The sequence below is a fragment of the Pseudorasbora parva genome, chromosome 11, assembly GCF_024679245.1.
Source record: "Pseudorasbora parva isolate DD20220531a chromosome 11, ASM2467924v1, whole genome shotgun sequence".
Taxonomy (NCBI): Eukaryota; Metazoa; Chordata; class Actinopteri; order Cypriniformes; family Gobionidae; genus Pseudorasbora; species Pseudorasbora parva.
Window position 1 is genome coordinate 30,084,941 of NC_090182.1, and position 24,498 is coordinate 30,109,438.

Genomic DNA, 24,498 nt, shown 5'->3' on the forward strand with positions numbered 1-24,498 from the left:
GCGCTGTAGATGAGACACACCTTTATTTTAGGTGTTAACTAGTAACATTATTAGAGCTGTCTCGCAGACCATACCTCAGGGTAAAAGACTGAACTTGTATGAGCGAAATGTCTTGGCATGTTAAACTGATTGTTACTGCAATTGTGCTTTTCATATCTTTTCTGAAGTTGAATCTACTATGATGTACGCACATATGTGGGCAATAAGTAGAAAAGGGTATTGAGAATTATTTTATTTATAAAAGTATCTGTAAAATTACAATGGACTCTAAAATAAATTCTGGGTTAAAAACAACACGAGTTGAGTTGAAAATGGACAAACCCAGCAATTGGGTTGTTTTAAGCACACATTTAACCCAGCCTCTGGGTTAAAACAACCCAATCACTGGGTTAAAACAACCACTTTACTGGGTTAAAACAACCCAATTGCTGGGTTTGTCCATTTTCATCCCAAGTTGGATTGTTTTTAAACCAGATTTTTTTGGTTGTTGAGTTTGTGCAGTTGAAATTTGAAGGATTTAATTTCAGCGTCAATATTACACACTTCTTTAGAGTTACTGTGAAAATGTTTATAAAAGACATTCGATGCACATTGAAATTCAAGAAGACGTTATCTTTCAGGTTTTCAGTGTTGCCATGGTCACCTGGAGAATCATGGGTGAGGGCCCATCGGGAGCTTTTGTTCTCCTCAATTAGTATTCTAGAATAAGGTTACGTCCCTTCAACGTACAGACCAAGTGCAACTCTCAGCTGGTCACTTGTGTAGAACAGATTAAAGAATTAAAGTGTGTGCCATAAGCTGATCTAGATATAAGAAGCTAATGTCAGCATTGTCAGCATTTTGTGTGATGGGCAACAGTTTTATAAGAGGATGAAGGTGGAATTAATTATTTTATATCTAAAGTATTTACACTTATAATACTATGCAACATGCTTTATTTTTAAAATATTCAAGCAAAACAACTCAACTATATGCATTTAAGAGAAAAATAAGAACATATTGGTGGAAATCCAGAACAAGTGTTGCTTTGCATACTTCCACCTTGTCTTTTAATAAAAAGGCGTTGAAGGTAATTGTGTTTTGAATCGTTTACCTAAAGAACTGGGAGTACAGCCAAGTCCACTATCAGAGGAAACACAGCAGAACAACAGCTGTGAAAGCCCTCCCACACCACAGCTCTTTCTCTTCCTCATTTTTTTTTTATTTCCTTGTTTCAGTATGCACTCTATGTCTTTCTCTCACACACACTCAATCATCCAGATCTGAAAGAGACACAGGACATCCCCTAGATAAACTTCACATGATATTACATCACATGTCCGTTTAGATATTGACAAATGATATTACGGTACAAATAAGAGGAGAACTACATGTGCACCACCCTCACTTCACACTGCTATAACCTATTAAAGAATAGTATTAACAACAACAACACTAAAGCACAACAATAAATTCAGAACATTTTGCCAATTTTTAACCTATTTAACTTACACAATTTGACATTTCCAAGTGGAACAGGATATTTAATGAGGAGAAACTGTAGAATAAGGTCTTTTAATTAATAAGAGCTTGAAAAATGAGTGTTACATTTCACAATGGAGAGATATAAAAATTGATCAGTCCATGAAAAACAATAGTTTTGCATGTAGTATCTCATCTTAAAGGGTTAGTTCGCCCAAAAATAATCCTATAATTAACTCACCCTCAAGCCATCCTAAGTGTATATGACTTTCTTCTTTCAGCCAAACACAATCTGAGTTATATAAAATATATCAAGTCTCTTCCAAGCTTTATAATGGGATTTAGATTGTACCTTACATTTTGAAGGCCAAAAATGTGCATTCATCCATCCAAAAAGTAATCCATACGGCTCTAGGGGGTTAAAAAAGGCCTTCTGAATTGAAGTGATGCATTTTTGTAAGAAAAAATATCCATATTTATAACTTTATTAACTGTAATCACTGGCTTCTGGTCATGCCGAAGCGTCAGTTTTTCAGAAGGCCTTTATTAACCCCCTGGAGCCATATGGATTACTTGTGAATCATTCACAATAGGACTAGAAATGTGTGTAATAAAAGTAAATAAGCTGTAGGGTAAAATCTGATTTCAAGTTGGCTTTGAATGTGGGAACGTGAAGATTCGTAACAAATTTAGGCGCTTCATCAGAATTCCGCTTTCATTTGAGAAAAGTGTAGGCAGTGTCTTGCACGACAAAAACCACAACTTCCATGCCAGAGTCTATCACGGAGTGTCTAATAATAGAGTCCGTGTCAACCAGCTTCCTTCTTGTCCTCATGTGAGGGTCATGCAGTGTCTCTTCCCGTGGTCTGTTTACTTGGGCAGGCCTTCTGAGAACATGTTGCTTACCATGTTTATGTCACAGGGCCGTTTGAAGTGAGTCTGTCCTTAGAGGCTCCCCCAGAGCCAGAAGAAGGGAGATGAATGTTTTCTAGGGTGTTGTGAAGACAGCGAGTAGAGTTATGTCTAGCTATGACACATTGGTCAAAGCAGTTCATAACAAACAACGTTGAAAGCATCAACGTAGAAGTGACTCACCTTGTTATAATCCTGCAGGTATTGTCAATGTCACACCAAACATAACACCTTTGCTCATGCCAGAAATAGCGCCCAAGCCAGACAACAGGCAAACACTTGCAGACATGCAAAGCTTGGAGCAGGGAGAGGCATAAACAAAAATGCAGACGGATGAGCTTAGTATGTAGATGAGTGCTGAAGTGCTTGACCTTCACAATCGGGTGCAGATTGTGCAACTCCGACCAAAAGGAATGCTTTTAGGGCAACTGAAGGTGTTGGAGCACATTTATGAAATAGCAGCTATTGCAGTCTGCTATTTGAGCTGAGATTCTGTCTGTGTCATTTTATAGCTATAATTCCAGTCCTTGTGCACTCCAGATGTGTTTTCGTCCTGTGGTGGAACTGTCATTGTGTGCATTGCGGGACAAATACCAAATTACTCCATGAAATTGAACTTTTAAAGTCACAATCAATACTTGTTTACAACTCATTTTACAACCGTAATATAATATATTTCCAAGTGAAAAAAAAACAAAACAGAAAGCCTAAATTATCTAACAGCCGGCATTTTCTAAATACGAAGCCCTGGAAGAGTCATGGTAATGGGCAAAAAATGAGATGAGATGCTTCTGCGTTCGCTTACAAAACATTTGCACTCCTTTGAGAAAATTTGCCTTCGCTCTCAAAAGTTTTGCGTTTCCCAGAGAAACTGCTGATGGAAATAATATGAGGTGGAAGTGCTTTTGTGAGCAAACACAACATTTTTCAGGGGAATGCAATGCTTTTTGGAGAGAGAGCAATAGTTTTCCATGAGAACGCAATTTTTTTGCGAGCAAACCCAAAGTTTTTCGGGAGACGCTAAAGGTCAGCGCAAAAATGCAATTGACTTTCAGTATTGTGGCGTGTTTTCTGAGTGAAACGGAATATTGAATGAGAAAAAAAGGGAGTGGCTTGTTTTTCTCATTGAGAATTTATTGAATCTAGAAAAGTGTCCGCTCCATTCAGCTCTCTGTCAAAGCTCGCAGTTGGAGGGTATGTTATAGCTGTCAAAATGATGTCATCAGAGGAGGAAGGCCATTCCAGAAAAGAAGTACGTTATCAGATTTTTGATTACAAAGACAATTTGTGTGCATGCCAAACAGAGGCCACCTAGTAGTCACTGTGCAAGTAAACCTCATTCCTCTGACCTTAAGAGATGTCTAGTGACTAACAATAGAGGTTGCAGTCTTTAGCCTTCTTGTTAGAGTGTCCGACTCTAATGCTGGCGGACCTGGGTTGGAGTCCCGCTTGGAGCAGGCGGTTTGAACAGGATGGGATACACTGGCGACGTGACTTGGTTGGTATTGAGGTTGGGGGGGGGGTTAATCAAAGGCCAGCTAGTTGTCACTGTGTAATTAAACCTCACTCCTCTGACCTCAAGAGACGCTCTAGCGATTGACACGAGAGGTTGCAGCCTTTAGCCTCCTTGTTATAGCATCCGACTCTCATGCTGGTGGACCTGGGTTCGAGTCCCCTTGGACCGGGCAGTTCGAACAGGAGGGGTTACACTGGTGCCGTGACCCGGGTGGGAGTGAGGTTTAAGTGGGAAAGTTGAACAGTGGCCAGCTAGTCACTTTGCAAGTAAACCTCACTCCTCTGACCTTAAGAGACACTCTAACGACTGACACTAGAGGTTGCAGCCTTTAGCCTCCTTGTTAGAGCGTCCGACTCTCATGCCAGCAGACCTGGGTTCGAGTCCTGCTTGGAGTGGGTGGTTCGAACAGGAGGGATTACATGTGTGTTTCGACAACAGAAATGGAAAGTGTCTCAAGAGACAGAGCATGATTTTTATTTTACATTTACATTTAATCATTTAGCAGACGCTTTTATCCAAAGCGACTTACAAAAAAAAGGGGAGAGCAATAGAAGCAACGAAACAAACAAGGCCAACAACCTGTAAGAGCTGTAAGAAGTCTCAATTAATTAGCACAGTACACAATTTTGTTTTTTTTATAGCCATCTACAATAGCCATCTACAATAGCCATCTACAACAAAAACTCACGTACGCAAAATACAGAACACTGGAAATTTTTTGAAAACTGAAATTTTTTTAAAAAAATTTGATTAATGATTATAAGGACTTTTTTATGAAGAATAACATGAATGAATCATTCACAATATCACCAGGAACATGGATCAGGGAAGTAAGTGAGGTCAAGTCTGATTTTATGTTGAGAATCTGCACTGAGAAAAAAACAAGTCATTGTTAAAAAAAAGATTACATGTTAATACCTATAAAAAACTTGAAAAAGGACAAATCTTGTGTTTTAAATGCAGCTGGTGTTTCAAAACGGCCTTCTGCACTTCTGCATTATTCTGGGTGTGGCTTGACTTGGTTCACTGTTATGTAAAACCATGTCTGTGCTCCTGCATATCTGAAAATATCTAAAGTAAGTGGTATTTTAAATATGAATAAGGGCCATATAGAGATATCTGTTTCTATAAACAGGGGAAGCTTTGATAGTATAGTGGCATGAACAGCTACTAAGTTGCTTTGCCATTTATTCAAGCTAAGTACTCCCATCAATTCCTTTCTTTTAAATGTAAAATCCTAATAATACATTTGAATTGTTAAAAAAAATAGAATAATCATGAACAGTGACTGAGAGAGAGAAAGTGAAGATAAACTCGGTGTGCAAATACACTGAACTTGCTCTCGCCCTTTGTATTTGCATTAGATTGAGAATGGCTTTCTACGAACTGGCTTGTTTTTACAGTGACTAAGAACTGCAAACAATGTCTCGAAAGATGCATTATTGATGGCATTGATCTGTTCCAGTCTCAGTATTTTAAGTTTGTAGAGTAGAGAGAAGCTGTTGCATTCAGATATGGTCTTTCAACACGCACTGTTGGCACACAGAGTTCCTCACATTATGGAGCAAATTAACAGTTGCGCCACTTTTGCACACAGTATATCAGTGGGAAAATCAGTGTGTTATTTACTGCAATCCAGTTTAGACAAGCACACTCTGCATTTAAAGGTGTCTGCATGTCGGAGCAGTCCGATAAGTTACGGCAGATCACTACGTGCTAGATTGGAAATTGCGATGTGCAAACTGCATTCTGCACTAATTTGTGGGAGAGTGTGTTACATTATCTGATTTGCATAATTCATTCACAACCAATTCCCCATGATGTACGTTAGATAATCAGAGATCACCCGAGGCCAATAGGCGAACTCACTGTAGTTCAGAAGAGACTTGTATCATGCTGTTGGGAAACATATGGTCTCCACCTTCCCCCGACTGATCTGAACATTGCTTGTTTCTGCAAAAGTGGCTGCGCGCCAGCATATCGCCAGTTTTTTGGACAACTTTTTGAAGTCTGACTAGGCTTCTAGATTGTTTTGGAGATTTGCTGACAGCTAATTGGCTCAAACGCTGGCTACGTGTAAAAGCGCTGCAGATCAGACAACAGCATCTCGGCACCGTTCAGTTGACCTACGTGTTCCTGTCCGGTTGGTTGACTTTGATCACAGCTTTTACGTCACCGCCTCTGCTACCTGCACATGTATCATCTTTCAGTTCATACTTTTAAACAATTTAATCCTTTTGTGTGGAGGAGATTAAGAATGTACAAAGCCTCAAGATAACACATTTTCATTCTGCAGGGGTAATTGCTTGAATGCACATACATAACCGTACATAAGCACACAAACACCTGTACTCAGGCAGAGGCGGTTATATTTCAGTTATGACTCGGGGTGAGCGGGGTTACCACTTTTCTGGGAAATTTCTTTTTCTTTTTGTTTTTTTTTATAGCTAGGATCCATTCATGACAAAGAGAGAGGAATGAATTTGGGGCAGAGAGTTTGAAACAGCCCAGGTGCTGTAAATCGTCCCTGCCTGGCTGCCAGCTCCAACCAGACTTCAGCCAACACATGGATCTCATCCGGCCTGATATAGTCTTAGAGGGACAGGATTTGTGTGGATTGTTCTTGTCTGTTTGTGTATGTCTTCAAATGGGTTTTTGTGCGCTGTGCATACAACATGCATACAAGATAACACTGTATCTTTTGACCTTTGCTCCTGTTCCTTAGTTATTTAGACATCAGTGTTTGCTTTAAGATTTATGGTTTAATTGTGTCAAAGGCATTTAGTCTGTGTTGTCTTTGGAAATTTTCAGATGACAACATCATATGATTTAGAGGGCAAATTCTTTCAGTGCATATTATACAATGCAAGAAAGTAAATCAAAGTAAATTAAGAATGATTTTTCATCAGATTTACTTAAAGGGGTGGTTGCATGCGATTTCACTTTTTAAGTTAGTGTGTAATGTTGCTGCTTGAGCATAAACTGTATCTGCAAAGTTACAGCGCTGAAAGTCCTATGCAAACGGAGATATTGTCTTTTAAAGTTATGCCAGTTTATTGCCTACAAAAACAGCCGGTTTGCCTACAAAAACCCTTGCTATTAACATAAACACTGCCCCAGATGTGACTTCTGTCCGTAATGGTAAGGGGCGTACCGTTTCCGGCAACCTGCGCTTGGCACAGCCAATAAAAATACATGAAACTACATTTGATCATCTAACCAATCTAAGACCATTTTTCGGAAGTTCCGCGTTTTTCGGAAGGATGGGCTTCATAGGAGCAGGAAGCAAACGAGCCGTTCAAAGGATAGTGGAGACAGCGGTGTGGAGTAAAGGTAAAATATAAGAAAAATATGTTGTTTAAAAATAAAAATAAAAAGTATTAAGACATAAACACAACCAAGCCTAGAAAAAAGAAGAAAAACCACGGAACCACCCCTTTAAATTAATTTACTATTTAATGTATTCGGACTAATTTACACTGTTAAAGAATTGGGGTTTCATGCTAAACATGGCCCATATATTTTTTCATATATATATATATATATATATATATATATATATATATATATATATATATATATATATATATATATATATATATAGTTGGATGTATGACTGCCAAATTCACTCCTTCAGGATTCAAACAAGTTTTGGAAAGTTTTTTTTTCGGGTATGGTCCTTCATGATAGAAATCTAGACGCATCCTTGCAGCAGCAAATCTAATCTGCCCACGAGTGTTGTCTAGCAACTCTCAATAACCTTCTGAGCTGTAAACGCCAAACTCTTGCCAGGCCAATCACATCGTGCATAGAGTATGCACACATCGTGCATAGGGGCGGGGCCATAATGACGACGGCCGAGTTGCGTTTGCGTGCTTCTAGTAAACACAGAAACTGGTGAACGACGGTCTTTCGAATCAGCTTTGACCACGACTCTGGAATACTTGGAGTTAAGCTTTTTTCTGAGAAAAGAACAAAGAACAGCACTGAAGTCATTCTTAAAAAGGGAAGATGTGTTCGTAGTTTTGCCGACCGGATACGGCAAATGTTTAATCTATCAACAACCTCTGTTTGAATGACAACCGTTTATGATAAAACTAAAGACTCCTCTGAGATATGAAGAATGCAATGCTACTCTATTGGTACACAAGATTAACATGAGATGAGAAACTGTGTTTGTTATGCCCCCTTTAATGAATACAGACATTTTGGATGATTCATGGTGGCCTTTAATTGCCCTGATTAGCACAATTATGTTTTAAATTGATTTACTTTTGTTTTCAAGCCTCGTTGGTCTCGCAGAATACAAACATGCAGATCCCCAGCCAACAGACTCTGAACCGTACCTGATAAAATGAATTAGTACCGCTCCCCCCACACACACACACACACACGCACACACACACACACACACACATTTTGTTTTCAGTTGAGATGAGACACACTAATGAATAGATTTAGCAGGAGGCACACTGCCAGGCTTTGCACATTGTGTTGATGCCAGCTGATCTACGTTAAAGCGGATGTAATGACTGCGCTCTGACATCAGAAGTCGTATCCTGGCATGTCCACTTATCTTCTGAGGCCAGAACACTGGGGCTTTGCTTGCATTGCTGCCACTTTGCAGGCAGGGAAGCCACTGGCTACCCACAGAATCTCTGTAGCTCACGTCAGACTCCCTTCAGACTTAAAGTGTCCGTTAATGAAACTGATATTCCCTCCTCAGTCACAAGAGCTTTACAATAAAATATCCTTTTCATTTACTTTATTAAATATGATATATTGTTCCATATAATGATTATATACCATTTAAATCTTTGAGGACAGAAAGATTTTGAAAATATTTTTGAAATGTTTTCTCGATAACACTTTATATACATTAACTACTACAACTTGTGACTCAAGAAACTTCTAATATACTGCATATCTCATATGATTTAGTGCTAAATAAACTGATTATTATCAATGTTAAAAACTATGATACATTTTAATAAATACAACATTTTAAATGCCTTTTCTGCCACTTAAGACCCCAAACTTTTGAACAGTAAATGTAAATAATATATTATTTAAAAATAATATAAATTTGTATTTTTTTTAATTTCAATAAACTAAAAATTGTAAGGCAACCAGGTTACTTAATTTTTTTAGTTTATTGAAATAAAAAATTTGAGTTGATACAATGAATGAAATTGGTTTAATAAATATAAACTCAAATTTGTATCTAAACCACATAGGCCTATTGTTTTTTTGTTGTTGTGATAAATCATGACAATAGCAAATTTGGCATGTTTCACTGTATCATCACAAATAAAACACACAATTACCCAATATGCTTACAAAATATTTACTAATATTTAAGTAAATGTTGTCGACTCTCAAAAATGTTTATTGTATTAACTCAAAATTTTAATTTCAATGATCTCAAAATATTAAAGAACCAGGTAACTTATTTTTAAAATATTTTTTACAGTGTACAATTGAGTTGAATATACAGTATATTGCATATACACTGTATATAATCAAAATAAAACCTTTATAAATTAAATTATATAATATTATATGTGTATTATTTGTATATTTAATGTGTATATGTTTTTGTGCGAATATCACTTAAAATCGTACATCAAGAAATTAAACTTCTGAAGACTGTACGTGTTCAGAATGACTCCAGTATTGGTTATTACTAGAATACATGATAACTTTGAAAGACCATTGATAGGAGAAAATGGTTGATGGAACATATACAACATCCGTAATACATTTTTTATGATTTCACTGCTTTAGAGGAACTGCTGCATTGGCAATGACTTCATGACCTGGCTGCAGATGCTTACATAAGCCTGCCGTGGCGTGCGAGGTGCTCTTCCTCATTGCCGATCCCATAGGAGGTCGCGGCCCAGCGAGAGGCATTGATTAGTATGAGCTGCGAGCAGCCGTGCAAGCGTAACACGCTCTAATGGTTTTCTGCAGAAAACAATGCATTATTAATTAAGAGTGTGAATGTGCAGCAGAGCAGACACATCTGGAATGATCTCTTTTCATGTCCACACAGCAGGGGCTGCTTGAACACGTGGATCATTGGTACATACCATACAGAACTGAAGACAGATCCCTTCTCTGACCTTATTATATTATGTGAGACATTAGGATTATCACTTGAAGGCTACTCATATTTACACCTCTCATTGTACTCATTTGTGAATGCATGCACTCAAAAGAACTATACATTGAATTGACTTAACTTTTTATGTCAACAGGTTCCACGTAACTGAGTTATGTTGAATTTAATTAACATTGTTTATTTCAGAAAACAAAAAAAAACAAAAAACAAAAAATAAAAAATAACTTTAAGTTATTTTTTTTATTTTACATAATGTTAATTAAATTGCTATTTAGTTAAATAAGGTTACAATTCTTAATTTTGACCAATCCTATTACTTTAATTATTATGAAATGAATATCAAACAAAAAGCAAAACACATAATCCAGTTTAATAGATTATTTTATTTAGTGAAGTAAAATTTTTACAACATTTGCAAATATTGTATAACAAGAATATCATAATAAACTGAACAGTTTAATTCATCCAACGTAACCTTGGGACTAATGTTATGTGGTTATGATGATTATATTAATGGTGATGATAATGATGATGTCATCAGAGCATTCTCTCCTTTTATTGCTTGAATATCTGTTGAAGAGAAAGTTCTGCCACTGAACTTGGACCTTGGTTTCAGGTTTCTTTGATTTAAGCTCACATATAGAATGAAAACACAATTCCTGAATATTATGTCAGTCGCCAGTCGGTGTTAAATAGTCTTCTACTCAAACCCTTTTTTCCACTATAAAAAAAATATATATATATATGTACAAAGGAAAGGTTCCATGGATGTCAACTGTTTTTCATGGAAATGCCAATAAAGAGCTTTATTTTAAGAGTGTACCCAGCTGGGACAACTATTAGATATTCATAGATTTGCACTCAAATAAACTTGTGGCAACATCATCTTAGAAATATGGACATAGGGGAGAAAACTGCATCTCTAACTCACTTATGTGTCATTCCTGCATTTCATACGTATTTACCAGGCACTTTACATGCATCGGTTCGTGTGATGTCATTTGTCATGTAACTCGGACAATGGAGACATGGAGCAGACCAATTATTTCCATAATATATTACATGCACAGTAATAAGAGTGCAATGTACTTTCAACAGTCAAATTATGTTTGTATCTGAATGAGATGCTTTTGTTTTTACAGTCAACAAAAAACAAACAAAAAAACATTCACTGTTTAAAGGTTTGAGGTTGGTAAGAGTTTGTTGTTGTTGTTTAAAGCAGACTCTTATGTTCCCCAAGGATGCATTTATTTGACAAAACTAATAATATTGTTAAATGTTATGAACTATTTTCTATTGTAATACAGTTTAAAATGTAATTTATTTCTGTGCTGCCAAAGCTGATTTTTCAGCCATCCTTCTACTATGCATTCTAATTGCTTCTTCTTTTCTAATATGCTAATATTCTGATTATAGTAATATGCTGATTGGTGTTTTTCATTTTTTATGTTAAAAACACTTTTGATTAAGATTCTTTGATGGGATAGGAAGTTCAAAATAACGACATTCATTTATAAAAAATAAAATTAAAAAAAAACGGTGGTAACAATGTACAGTAAAAACGTACACACTTTTTTTAAAATCAGTTACATGCATCCTTGCTGACTAAAAGTATTAATTTCTTGTTTCCTATTTTTTCCAAACTAATTTCTTTTGAAACATAATGTACAAGCTATATATATATATATATATATATATATATATATATATATATATATATATATATATATATATATATATATATATATATATATATATATATATCTTGCACAATATTATTAGTTTTTTTGTCAAATAAATGCATCCTTGGTGAGCATAGTAGACAGCTTTAAACAACAACAACAAACTCTTACCAACCCCGAACCTTTAAACAGTGATGTTTTAGTAATATAGGATGAACCCAGGATTGTTGTACCTTGTAAATCTGAGAATATACAAATAAATACAAGCCCACACAGCAGGATAGGGCAGTAGATTCTCTAGCGTAAAGACAGATGACTGCTGAGATGACACCGCTCAGGCGGGTGTGCAGCATGAATAAGGGGCTCTGAATGTCCATAACAGCCTCAAGTGGCTGACTCAACGTATTACAGGGAACCTCTGCTTACTGTCAATAACAAATTGGGTCTTTAGGGCTGTGCAGAATTTCCATGAGGCACACTGGAAAGTAGAGTAACAACAGATAAGTTCATCAAACCTATAAGCGCTCTAGTCCACGCTGAGTCTTGTCTAGACCGATAACAAAGCAACAAAGAGGGTTGGATCTGTGACACACCTGGGCTGTAAAGGTAAACATCTGCTAACATCTAGCTGTATGATTAGAGGTGGTTCTATAACTGTTCAAATGAAGTCTTACATAAGCAGCTCCTTCATGCTAAGATAATAGTGCCATTGACAGTCTGACCAATCATAATTGCTCAGTCAGCCCTGCACGCAAGTTGGTGCATGGGGTGATATAATAACCTGTTTTGCTAATTTCATCATGACAAAGGGAACAGGCATTCATGAGCATGAATCTTAGAATTTATTATTCATCAAATCATTTGCACAAAAAAATAATAAAACATTGGTAATAACGAGAAATGTCTCTTGAGGGTTAAATGTCAGCATATTAGTATGATTTCTGAATTTTCTGAAGCTTTGTCATCACAGGAATAAATTACATTTGAAAACATATTCAAATAGAAAAATAGTTGCAAATAAATTGCAATCTTTTTTAAATTGCATAATCTTGGTTAGCATAAAAGACTTCATACAACTTTTTTTGTTTTTGTTTTAATCTTATATAACCCAAAGCTTTTGAACGGTAGAGTTTCTCACACTCAGACATATTTAGTAAGTAAAATCAAGTTTTACAAATGTTCTGTTCTAAATTCCCATCTTACTGGCCGTTCAGGGCAGGACCTGGCACTCGCGCATTTAACACTCAAGTAGGTCAAGTCAAGGGCTTCCGTGAAAGTACAATACATGGGAAGCCATCCTGACATGGGAAAAACAAGCAGAACAAATGCACATTTGCACATGTTGTTCACGACGAAGGTTTTCATTTTGGAACATGAAACTATAGATGCCACCAAACAAAGACATTTAATTTGCCTTATTTGCCTACAGGCTGACCTGAATTACGTCTGTGAGATTTAGTAATGCGTAATTGACTCAGATCAATTAGACAATTTAATGTATCTAGTGGATTAAAGCAATAGAGTTTTACATAACACATTGTGTGCGCATCTCCTGTACCGACATGTTTTATGTGAGCAAAACACCCAGTCGTATGCTACACAGCACTATAGCATGCTACATAACTGCTTTTTTTTGCAGTCATGCATGAGTCGCGCCAGACTTTAAGACACGAAACAAAGCTGTCTGCTGAGAAATGAGCATGGCATATGCACAAAAGTTATTCTACAAAAGGGAACTTAAACTGTACAAACATCTCCCATAATGGAACATTCTAGATGGATATGCTTGGAAATTCCAGATTGCAACAGTGGGACTATTTGTATAGCGTTGTCATTTTGTTGAATTAATAATTTATCATCTTCTGAATATTCTGCTCTCAATCATGTCACTATGAGAGTGGCTAATCAACAAAATATATTTGACAGGCAGGGAGAAAACAGAGAAAAAAGACACAATATCTGTCCATTGTCCACCTCCCTCCCATCTAGCTGAGAGAATGGGACATTTTCACCATCCGCGCTGCTCTAAGTCACAAAGTTGCATCCTAGGCTGCGTCCGCAGTGACTTTGTCATCGATACCACCGTCCACACAGAGCATTGGCCATGAGTTTGCCACCTCTCTACTCACCTAGTCTATTTAAGAGGAGGGACCGGCGGTAAGTGTAAGAATGTTGGAGTCGAGTGAGTGTATCATTACAACTGACAGCTGATGGATTAATTGTAAAAATGTGAGCGGGGAAGTCTCGTCTAACCACTCAAACTGCCGAAGACTGCAAGTCTTGCTCTACAAGGTGTGAAAATCTTAACAGTAGCGTCAGCAATAGCGGGTTCATCATGTGTGGATCATGTTGGAAAGTAATTAGATGGGTTGAGCACGTATTGCATAACTTGTTTTTTCCATGTCGTAGAATGCTAAGAGTTTACACTGCTGATGTTGTTTGCTAATTTTATTGTTCTCTGTACCTGTCGTCCTAAAGAAACTAGATTTATTTTTTGATCTATTAAGCAGCAGCTATTCACAGAATGCAAACTTGACAGACTGAAAATAAGCCATTCCACACATTCCTTTATGATTATTGGTGTGTCCTTATGTATGCAAATGCTAAGTTAACCAAGTATGGTTAGGTGTGTCTTGAGAACGCCAATCCTTTTTTTGTGTGGGTTTTTAGCAAATGTAATCGTGTTGCATAAGGGGTTTAAGGGTAAATAATTGGTGCCACTCAGTGTTACTGTATTGATCATAATATACACAGGCCCCGTAAAACCCCGTAGTAGCAGTGTGAAGGATTTGTTTATTGGAGCAAGTCTGGGATATCTCCATCCTGGCCACGGTGACAGACGGAGACATACTGTACTATGGCACATCTGTGTTTACTGTGATGTGCAAGGTTTTTTTGAGGAGTGGCGACTGAATGAAGCATCTGTTTGCTCATCTCGCTGCATCAAAACAATGTGGAAGCTGTAACATATTTTGTAACAAATTTTATTCTTTAAGGATAAACCCCTTGAGATGCATCATCTTGTTTTCAAAGTGGTCCTAACATTTAAGAAGTTAACATTTATTCAGTGCATGCAAAACATTTTGGTCAATCCTGCTTTCCTCAAAACGTTCCTTGTCACAATCTAATTCAGTTATGATTTACATAAATAATGCCATATTTTCAATTCAAAATGGTGAAATTTCATAAAAAATGTCAAGTAGATTGCATCACTTCATATTATATTTTTATCTTCAAATATTAAATATTTAGCTACTTGCATCTTACGACGCACTCAATCACTGCTATAACTAAAATGTTGCTTTGGAATTCGCAGTAACGGTACACAGTAAAAAAATATACGTTCAATAAGTTATGATATGTTTTTACATTGTTTTAACTCATCAATATAAGTTAAGAAATGTTAAACTTGTTTTTATTAGTTATACAAGATGAAACTCAGTTTAACAATTTAATTTAAATTGAAATAACTTAAACATCCAAGTCGTAGTAACAGTAATTCATAACAGGAATTCGCACTAACAGTAATCCCCGCTTTCTTTGATTTGATTGGCCATCTCACTCATTCTGACAGTGACTAGTGCTATTAGACTGCTGAGGCAGACAAACCCAAAAATTTAACATTTAACTTTTTTTCATCCTAGCAACAAACAGAGCAGTGTAACGGAGTACAGCAGAACAGCATTAACGGTGCCTTCCCGTGCTATCGCTAACTTCCCACTTCAGAAGTCGTAGTTACGAGCTTGTTTCATCCAGCTTTGTTGTCGGAATGGACATGACTCATGGAGGACATTTATTTTTTGGAGGAGGTTTATTTTTGCATATTTACATATACGAGTAATCATTTGAAGTGTACACAGAGACAATAGCCTGCGTTTAACCAATATTACAGAATCCGCATCCTAAATGTTTACATGGTTGTCAGTGCACGTGACTACAAATAGATTTTGTTTTAATAAAATGTTTCCAATAAATAGGCAAGCATACCAATGCTCAAAAAATAAAATAAAATGTTGAATGATATTACATTAATTACACTGTAATGTTGAAAAACAATTACATTTTTCCAACAAAATCGAATTCGTTTGAAATGATTTGTTGTAATCTTGTTGTGAACTCAAATTAATTTAGTCTTAATTAAGACTACTAAAAAAATGTGTCATTCCAACAAGATAAAGTTTTGCCATAATAGAGATTAATTATTATTTTACCATTGTGGTGAAGAGGTGAGCTTGTGCTAAGGTTGTGAGCAGTTGCCGTACACACACACACGTTCCAAGATTGTTTGAGAGGGGTATCTGATGACCATATGAATTTAATCTAATTTATTTATTTATTTCTCTTATTTATATGTATATCTCTTATTTATTTCTATAAAAACTAACCAGCACAACACTTGTTCACATGCTAAGTGTAACTTTTGTAGCATGCAAGCAATGGTCAAGTAAAACACTTGTCCTCTGACATTTACACAGTTACAGCTCACTGAGAGTAGACTTATTTCACATTGCCACAGCCTAATGACAATGATAACCTCAAAAATGTACATAACATAAACTCTTTATAAATCTTAAATATAACTGAACACCAAACTTTAACAGGTCTCTCACTTTACTAAAAAAACACATTAAACAGCACTCAATTTCAACATTTACTCTCCTTATCTATCCCTATGCAAAGCATGCTGGGAACTAGAAATGCACTGCCCAGTTCAGTCAGCGCAACATAAATGATTCATGTAGTCCCAACACAAATGGTATAGGTTAACTTTACAAGTTAACCTATACCAATGATTCTAAAAATGGTTCTAACAGTTTGCTCAGTTTATTAAAATGAGCTAACAGCTAGAATCATTTTTATTTTAAATTAAACTGAAAATGCATAACTCCAGAAGAAGCCACTTCATGGTCTTTCCCTCTCCGTCTGACTGAGGCATGATCATCATTTCATACAGTACAAACTGTACAAGCACTTGCCAATTATCCGGACTGCAGCTCACCAGGAGCTCAGAATCATGCAGTCAGAGGAGAAGACGTTAACTCTTTCTGGAGCGCTCCTCTGAAATCTAATCTGCAGCTTTACTAACTCGGCAAATGGAAAGTGACAGCACTACGGTGACTAATTTGTGCTTTTTTTTAAACTCTCATTAGGAGGATCAACTCTGAGCCGTCCCCTTTCAAAGGGCTACACTGGGATAGACACAAACCTATTTTGTGTGTGTGTTGTTTCTTTCACGCTGTTATAACTGCAACACTGTAAAAACGAAAATGCACTTGCTGAGGACTTATTAATTATTGTGGTGTGCTTTCATTATGCATGAGCTTTAATGTTAAAGAGTAAACTGATAGACAGTAAAATACTGCGTTTATATTCTAAATGAGCATGTTTTTGAAGTGTCAATGACTTTGGTTGACTGTTTGGTTGAGCATGTTTATGACTGTTATACATAGTTTGGCCACTAGAGGCACTAAAGGCTGAATTTAGACATTGTGGAAAAAGTACTGTGAGCAAATACTATTGTACAAATACTAATTTCCCATCAAATTCTCAGACAGTCTTGCCTCTGAGCTGTCAATTGTAAAACTTAAACGTATTAATAACTGGAGGAATATCAGTTATGTCAATTTACTACTAATAATTTACTAATAAAACTGCCCAATTGCTAATTTTCATTATGTAGCATATTACTGCATCATGTAGCATATAACTGAGGTTTATAGGAACACGTTGTTTCTTAAAAATGACAATGTTACATATACGAGAAATATATTCGTTCGTATGGCAGCTATATATTTCCCGAAGCATGCCATAACTCAGCAAAACGTATCAATAATCAAAAAAATGCAGCTTGTTAATAGCGTATCTTGTTGTTGATGTGTTGTGGAGGATTGTCCTGCGGTCTGCTGCTGCTGCATGCTGTGTGTTCTTTGAGCGAGTTCAGTGAGAGGGCAAAACGAAAATCTATGCCACAAGCCTCATTTGAATAATACATGCATGCGTCACGCGACGTCACCGACAAGGCGTATAAAAGCCCGCTGCGGCAGAAATAGCATCACTTGTCGACAGTGTTTCTCTGAAACCGCTCTTAGTTCACTCATAGCGCCCGGCTTCTCTGTTCGTATTGCAACAGAGCACCGCGACAAAACAACCAGGATCTTAAACTCGTGTTCTAACAAGTCGCAAACGTGGCGAGAAGTATTATTCAGACGGGTCTTGTACTCAACATGAGCACGGAGATGTTTAAAACGCCAATGGAGCTCGCTGTGTATCAGCTGCACAATTTCTCCATCTCTTTCTTCTCGTCCTTCCTTGGAGGGGATGTAGTATCGGTCAAACTAGACAACAGGTAGGCGGATTTTATGACATTATTAGATGCTTTTGACAGTCGATAGGAATTACAGTCGGACACATCTCACTTTGCTGTTTTTTCGGCATTCACTGCGCTTTAACACAAATGTCACGCACTAAGAGCATGTTTACTACTGCCGAGTCTGAACTGGGTTCTAATACTTTGTGTCTTTGTCTTTTGCAGTGCCTCTGGCGCAAGCGTTGTGGCAATTGACAACAAGATCGAGCAAGCAATGGTAAGATGGATAACTATTATTTTAACTGCACGATCAGATCCCGTAGAATGAGCTCATGTTTGTAGAATTGCAGTGGAAAGTATTTAGTTTCTGTGTAGGCTGTAACCAAAGCTGTGGCACTCTAGAGCTGCTGCTTCTACCATCATTGCATATGCTTTGTTGGCCCACCTGCAGTAAAAGTCAAAGGTCGTTGTACAACACCGCATGCACCCTTATAGCAATCATTTTATACCCATTTAATCTCCCAGTAAGATCTGTAATTTAACCAAGTCTTAATGCACAACTTAATAGTATATTTATTACTATAATTATGAATGGAAAAGGCAGAGGATAACTTCCATATTTGGTGCAAATTATCTTTAAACAGTATTTTATTACTGTATTAAGTTGCTCTATTACAGTATATAAATCATGCTCCAAATGGAATTTATTTTTACCCAGAGCAAAATCTGAATAATTAACTTGATTGAAGATGTTGGAAAATGTAAATAATAAAATGTAATTTTTAGATTATTTTTCTTTCTATAGATATATGTAACCAAAACTCATATTAGTACTATTACTATTTAACTGTAAAAGCAAATGCTTACAAATAACTGTCAAATCCATATCTGGTACACATAATTTATCACAATAGATGTAAACATTTACATTTCACTAACTTGATTCATTAAAGAAATTATTTTAAAAAAGTTGAAAATGTAAATACAAATGGGAAAAATGCATTTATTCTTAGGGTACGATTACACGACAACGATGTACTGAACACGGAAAAGTTTTTCCTTTGAGTTTTTTCGTGTACAACAGTGACAACGTTGTCAAAACAAACAATATCCACTCACATGGGGCAGTGAAAACTATTAAAAATACTGTATCTTCGTCAGGCCAGTAGTTGGCGATGTCACTGTAAAGCACTGCTTATAGACTAAACGTGTAATGCGCATGACGCCAACATTTTCATAAATGCACGGTTTTGTAGTTTGCAAAACTTGCACTTGGAATCCCGTTTTCAAAAGTTGCTGTTCTTAGGCCCCCAAAACGCCATTGTCCTGTAATTGGATGGTCAAAACGCATAAAAAGTTTGCCGTTTTTAGTTGAAAAAAGTGTTGTGTAAATGCCCTCTTAGATTGTACTCAAGTAGAACATAATGTACAGTTAGTATTACAAATTCAGGACCTCTAAATGAATGGCCCATGTGAATGTTTTTATTATTGGACTATTCAAGGAGTAAAAAAAACGATGTGCTTAGTTAGAAGTTCTTAGCCTCATTTGTCTGAATTCATACATGAGTTCCCCATGCAAACAGTTGAATTGTATTTAATAGTCAGACTGAGTGTGTTTTGGTGTGATCATGGAAACTCAACTCTTTTCTTCTCTCTTAGGATCTCGTGAAGAATCACTTAATGTATGCGGTCAGAGAAGAAGTGGAGATCTTGAAGGAGCAGATCAAGGAACTGGCAGAGAAAAACAACCAGTTGGAGCGTGAGAACAGCCTGCTGAAGAACCTGGCGAGCCCAGAGCAGCTGGAGAAGTTTCAATCACGTCTGCCCTCAGACTCCAGCCTCCCCCTGGAGCTGGGCTCCCCCGAGGACGGCGACCGCCAGTACAGCAGCACGGGGTCTGCTGTATAAGTGGCTCTGCCATGGGGCGGGCAGAGCCACAGCTCTCACCTGAAATGGACCTCCAGATATGCAACTTCAAGATGAAGCTGGCTGTACAGATGAAACCTGACCTGAAATGAAAGCATTACGACGTACCAGTGGCCAAGTTCTGTAATATCCGACAATCTCTTCGGACTAACATGGAAAAGAGAGAGTGATGTAGACGTCTGAGGTTACTGTACAACGGGACTGACGTGCCCCTTGCTTGGAAGGGGGCCCCAGCCTTGCTTTCCTTTGGTCCCTCTCACGAAGAGACGGAGAGGGGTTTGCCTGATGGAGCTGGCCGAGAGCGCATCTTCGGCCTATCCAAGTCAAGCCAAGGAACCGTACATCCCGATGAGATGTACGCCCCACCTGACGCACGCTATACGGGACTCGCCTTCCTGCCCTCTGTGTCATTGATCCGTAGCGCTGTGGACACTCTTAGCTCCTGCAGTTAAGGACGCTTGAGACAGACCTGTACGGAGCACCGCTCCTCTCGTCCACGGCGGTGTGACTCCTGCCATATGATTTGTACAGAATCGCTTGTATCTCTGCAGATGGGGCCTGCTGCTTATGGGGATTATTGCTTGTTTGTGTTTTGAAACGGAACAAAATCAACTTGTCTATATGGGCTGTGTGTAAAAATGATTTATTTCTTTTTGTGGGAATGAAAATCTGTATACATTTGCATAGTTCTGTAAATTAGCAACCGATGTAAAGCGAAATGTTCTGAAACAGACGGAAGTGAGGGTTTGGATAATATTGCTGCGACTGTTCTGCTGACGAAAATGTGTTCTGTAACTGTTGACCTTCCACGCCAACCAACTAACAGGCACAACGGTGTCCGAGGAAGGCCACGTGTTTTTCAATGAACTTTGTGTTTTCTAACCACCAAAGACTTGCCTAATACTCACAAGCCAACAGGACCATGTGTAACTTCACAGGGAGAAGTTTTTCGACAGCAGTCTTTTTGAAACATGGGTATTGTTGCTTTATTGTGTCCATGATATTTTTTTTAACGATTTATGGATGCAAAATGCACATTGCAATAAACCTTGTTTACACTACCCTCAGATCTTTTGCTTTTTTCTTCATGATGGATACAAACATTTTCTGTAGTCATATATTTAGACAAGTTACAAGTCCGATTCTTATGTCTCTAAAATTCCAACTTTAAATGTGAAGCAAAAATCAGAGCAATCTTCATTGGCCTTAATGTGGGCTTAGATAGTGTGTTTGACTATAAGAGTAAAGGTCATGCATGGAAGATAAAGCATTTCAGACCAATAATATCCCCTTAGCATGCATGGTAGTTTATGATTGACATTTGCTATTCAAGAATGCAATGGCATTACTTGCTGCTCACATTTTACTGCGTGCAATGAAATCTCTTCATATGAATAATCAAATTCTTTCCAGTAATTACATATATATAAAGATAAATGTCACTGACCTCAGTGAGTGCATGATTATAAAATATGCAAAGGTTGAACTTTCCACTGACTATTACAAAAACTATACATAGAAAAAGAGGGTTTTTGTACACACACCGGGATCTAGAGCCAAGTTCACAATGGCTACTGTGCCGTAGAAGGCTTTGAGGCCAAGCATAGTGAGAAAAGAGATCATGGCGTGTGAAGGCCTCATCTTTCTCTCCTTTAGAAAGGCCCGTTCAGTGTAACTCAATCCTCTGAGAGGTTCCTGATGTAAGACCCGCATCTCAGTATTTCTGCCAAAAGTTCCTATTAGGTAGACTGTAATAAAGTAGTCAAAACTACATCCACTGGGTCCGATTGCAGATGGGTGGAGGTTTAAAAGGAAATGACTTCTGGAAATATCAGAAGCCAAATGCACTCGGATCGGAGGTTTCATTAACGTTGTATTGCTATGCACGCCATTACACTAAAATCAACCTAATTGTACTGAACATGTATATGGTAAAAGCGAATAATATGATCAGCTTATTCCAAACAGAATAGACAAACCATATACATTAATAATACATACATTAATAAATATTTGTTAAGTGTGAATATGAAGATTCGGTTACAATTTATTCTAAGGTGTCCTTGTTACAGTGTAATTATATATTTACATCCTGAGTAATATCAATTACTTACAATAGACCAGGGTTTGGTTTAAGGTTAGTTGCTTGTAATTATGCATAATATAACAAGACGACTGTACATTAAAGTATTACCAAAGGATCCCTAATGTTACCAAGTAACCAACAAACTAAATAATAATACTTTCTATTATACTATTAACCATTATATAAATAAATAATACAGTAACACAGGTAACACTTTAATTAGTCTAAAGCCTTTATGTGCAATGCATTATAAGGGTATTCATAATGTTGTATTATAATGCATTAGATATTTTCATAAATAAGTGTAACCAAAGTTAAAAGCCTTATACAATTAGCAGATCTGAAATTGGTTGATTGCCATATGTTTTAATGCATTATACTTTCTAAAGGTGAGATCAATGAATAGATACGTATTATAATGTATTATAACTGTGGTTACAATAATTTGTGAGACCATGCAATATATTATAAGGTGCATTGCAAGGCATGCATTAAAAGACCTGTATAGTGCATTATATATAAAAGTGTTAAATAAAGTGTTTCCATTCCTTTTTTTCATTGTATTTTTAGAATGGAGTAAACAACCATGGACAATGTTCAATAGTTCAATGTTCAGAATTGGATTGAATTCACTGGTGATTTGGCATTTGGTCTGCTTCCCAAAACAGCTGCAAGACCTCCGCTGTTATGCAACTCCCAAACATCTGTTTCAGTTTGGTGTGGTGGGCGGTTTTCTGTGTCAAGGCCTGGTGAAGTGTGGCTGGGTTTGCATGCGAGCAAGTTACAGTGCACTGAGAAATGTACTTGTTTGTTCTGTATGTAAATATAGGCTCACAGTAGGCTGTTTGTGCCAAATTTCAGTGGAGTAACATTATTTCCCAAACCTCAGATCTAATACCCTGTTGTGGAGAATTATTGAGTGTGATCCACAGTGTAAACCCTGTTACCTCATTCTCACTTTATACAAACAGCCTCCCGCTCACTCCCAGGTGCTTCCTGTAGAGACAGAATCAATGACACAGATGTTTACTTCGGGATTTCTTTTTTTTTTATCCGTTAGAAGAAAGTTGACAGTATAAATAGACAAAGTCATTATAAGCCCAAAGTTTACTACTTTTCTGGAACGCACTGACTGGTGTTCAGCTACCAAACATAGTGCTTAGAAATTGTTGCAAATTTTGGCCCCACTTTATATTAGATGGCCTTAATTACTATGTACTTACATCCAAAAATAAGTACAATGTACTTACTGCGTTCAAATTGTATTGCAAAACACCTTTGCTGATATTGAGGTGGATATGGGTAGAGTTAGGGACAGGTGTGGTGGTGTGGGTCAGTTTAATAATAATAATAATAATAATAATAACAATAATAATAATAATAATAATAATAATAATAATAATAATAATAATAATTCATTACATTTATATAGCGCTTTTCTAGACACCCAAAGCGCTTTACATATAGAAGGGCGGAATCTCCTCAGCCACCACCAATGTGCAACATCCACCTGGATGATGCGACGGCAGCCATATTGCGCCAGAACGCTCACCACACACCAGCTGATTGGTGGAGAGGAGACAGAGTAATGAAGCCAATCATTATATGGGGATTATTAGGAGGCCATGATGGACAGAGGCCAGCAGGCAAATTTGGCCAGGATGCCGGGGTTACACCTCTACTCTTTATCAAAGGACTTCCTGGGACCACAGAGAGTCGGGACCTCAGTTTAACGTCTCATCTGAAGGACGGTGCTCATTGACAGTATAGTGTCCCACTGGCATTAGGACCACAAGGTGAGCACCCCATGCTGGCCTCACTAACACCACTACCATCAGCGACCTGGTTTTCCCATTTGGTCTCCCATCCAGGTACTGACCAGGCCCTGATCAGCCCTGCTTAGCTTCAGTGGGAAACCAGTCTTGGGTTACTGGGTGATATGGCTGCTGGTAGTTTAAGGGTAGGGTTAGGTGTAAGGAAAGTGCCAACTGTGTAATTACAAATGTAACTACAGAAATTAATTACAGACGTAATTACAAGCTGGTATTTTTTTAAATGTAAGTACAATGTAAAAGCATGTATGTACATAATAAGTTCATTGTATCAAATGATTAATTACAATGTTAGTACATAGTAGTTAAGGCCACCTAATATAAAGTGGGTCCCAAATTTTATATTACTTATATTTCATATTAGACCTATTATGCATTTGAAGAACTTCCAGAGTAATGCATGACTCATTTTAAAAGGTTTCACAGTTCCAAGCATATGCTCAAGCTACTTCTGACATAAAAAACAAATACATGACCCTTTGTTTAACTTGGGTTACATATAAGTCACAACCACAAATATGTAAAAAATGTCCATTGTACAAACCACAATTTCAGATTATCTGTGATGTGACAGCATGTTTTGCAAGACTTAGGTCTGTGTTTGTACTGACTCAGGACTTTTTGTGTCAGTCCCACTCAGCATTCAATCTGT

General features: G+C 37.2%; 1 protein-coding gene across 2 annotated transcripts in view; it reads left to right on the forward strand.

Annotated features, from left to right (window-relative positions):
* Positions 1–20,989, forward strand: part of tsc22d3 (TSC22 domain family, member 3) — a 43,238-nt gene extending 22,249 nt beyond the window's left edge. The window contains exons 1-3 of one of the 2 annotated variants that reach the window (XM_067457778.1): positions 17,535–18,041; positions 18,228–18,279; positions 19,662–20,989. In XM_067457778.1, coding sequence (XP_067313879.1) covers positions 17,920–18,041; positions 18,228–18,279; positions 19,662–19,910 — 423 coding nt within the window. In that variant the 5' untranslated portion in view covers positions 17,535–17,919 and the 3' untranslated portion in view covers positions 19,911–20,989. Of the gene's footprint in view, positions 1–17,534; positions 18,042–18,227; positions 18,280–19,661 lie in introns of those variants that run through there. The other variant, XM_067457777.1, reaches the window with a different exon arrangement.
* The last annotated feature ends 3,509 nt before the right edge of the window (positions 20,990–24,498 follow it).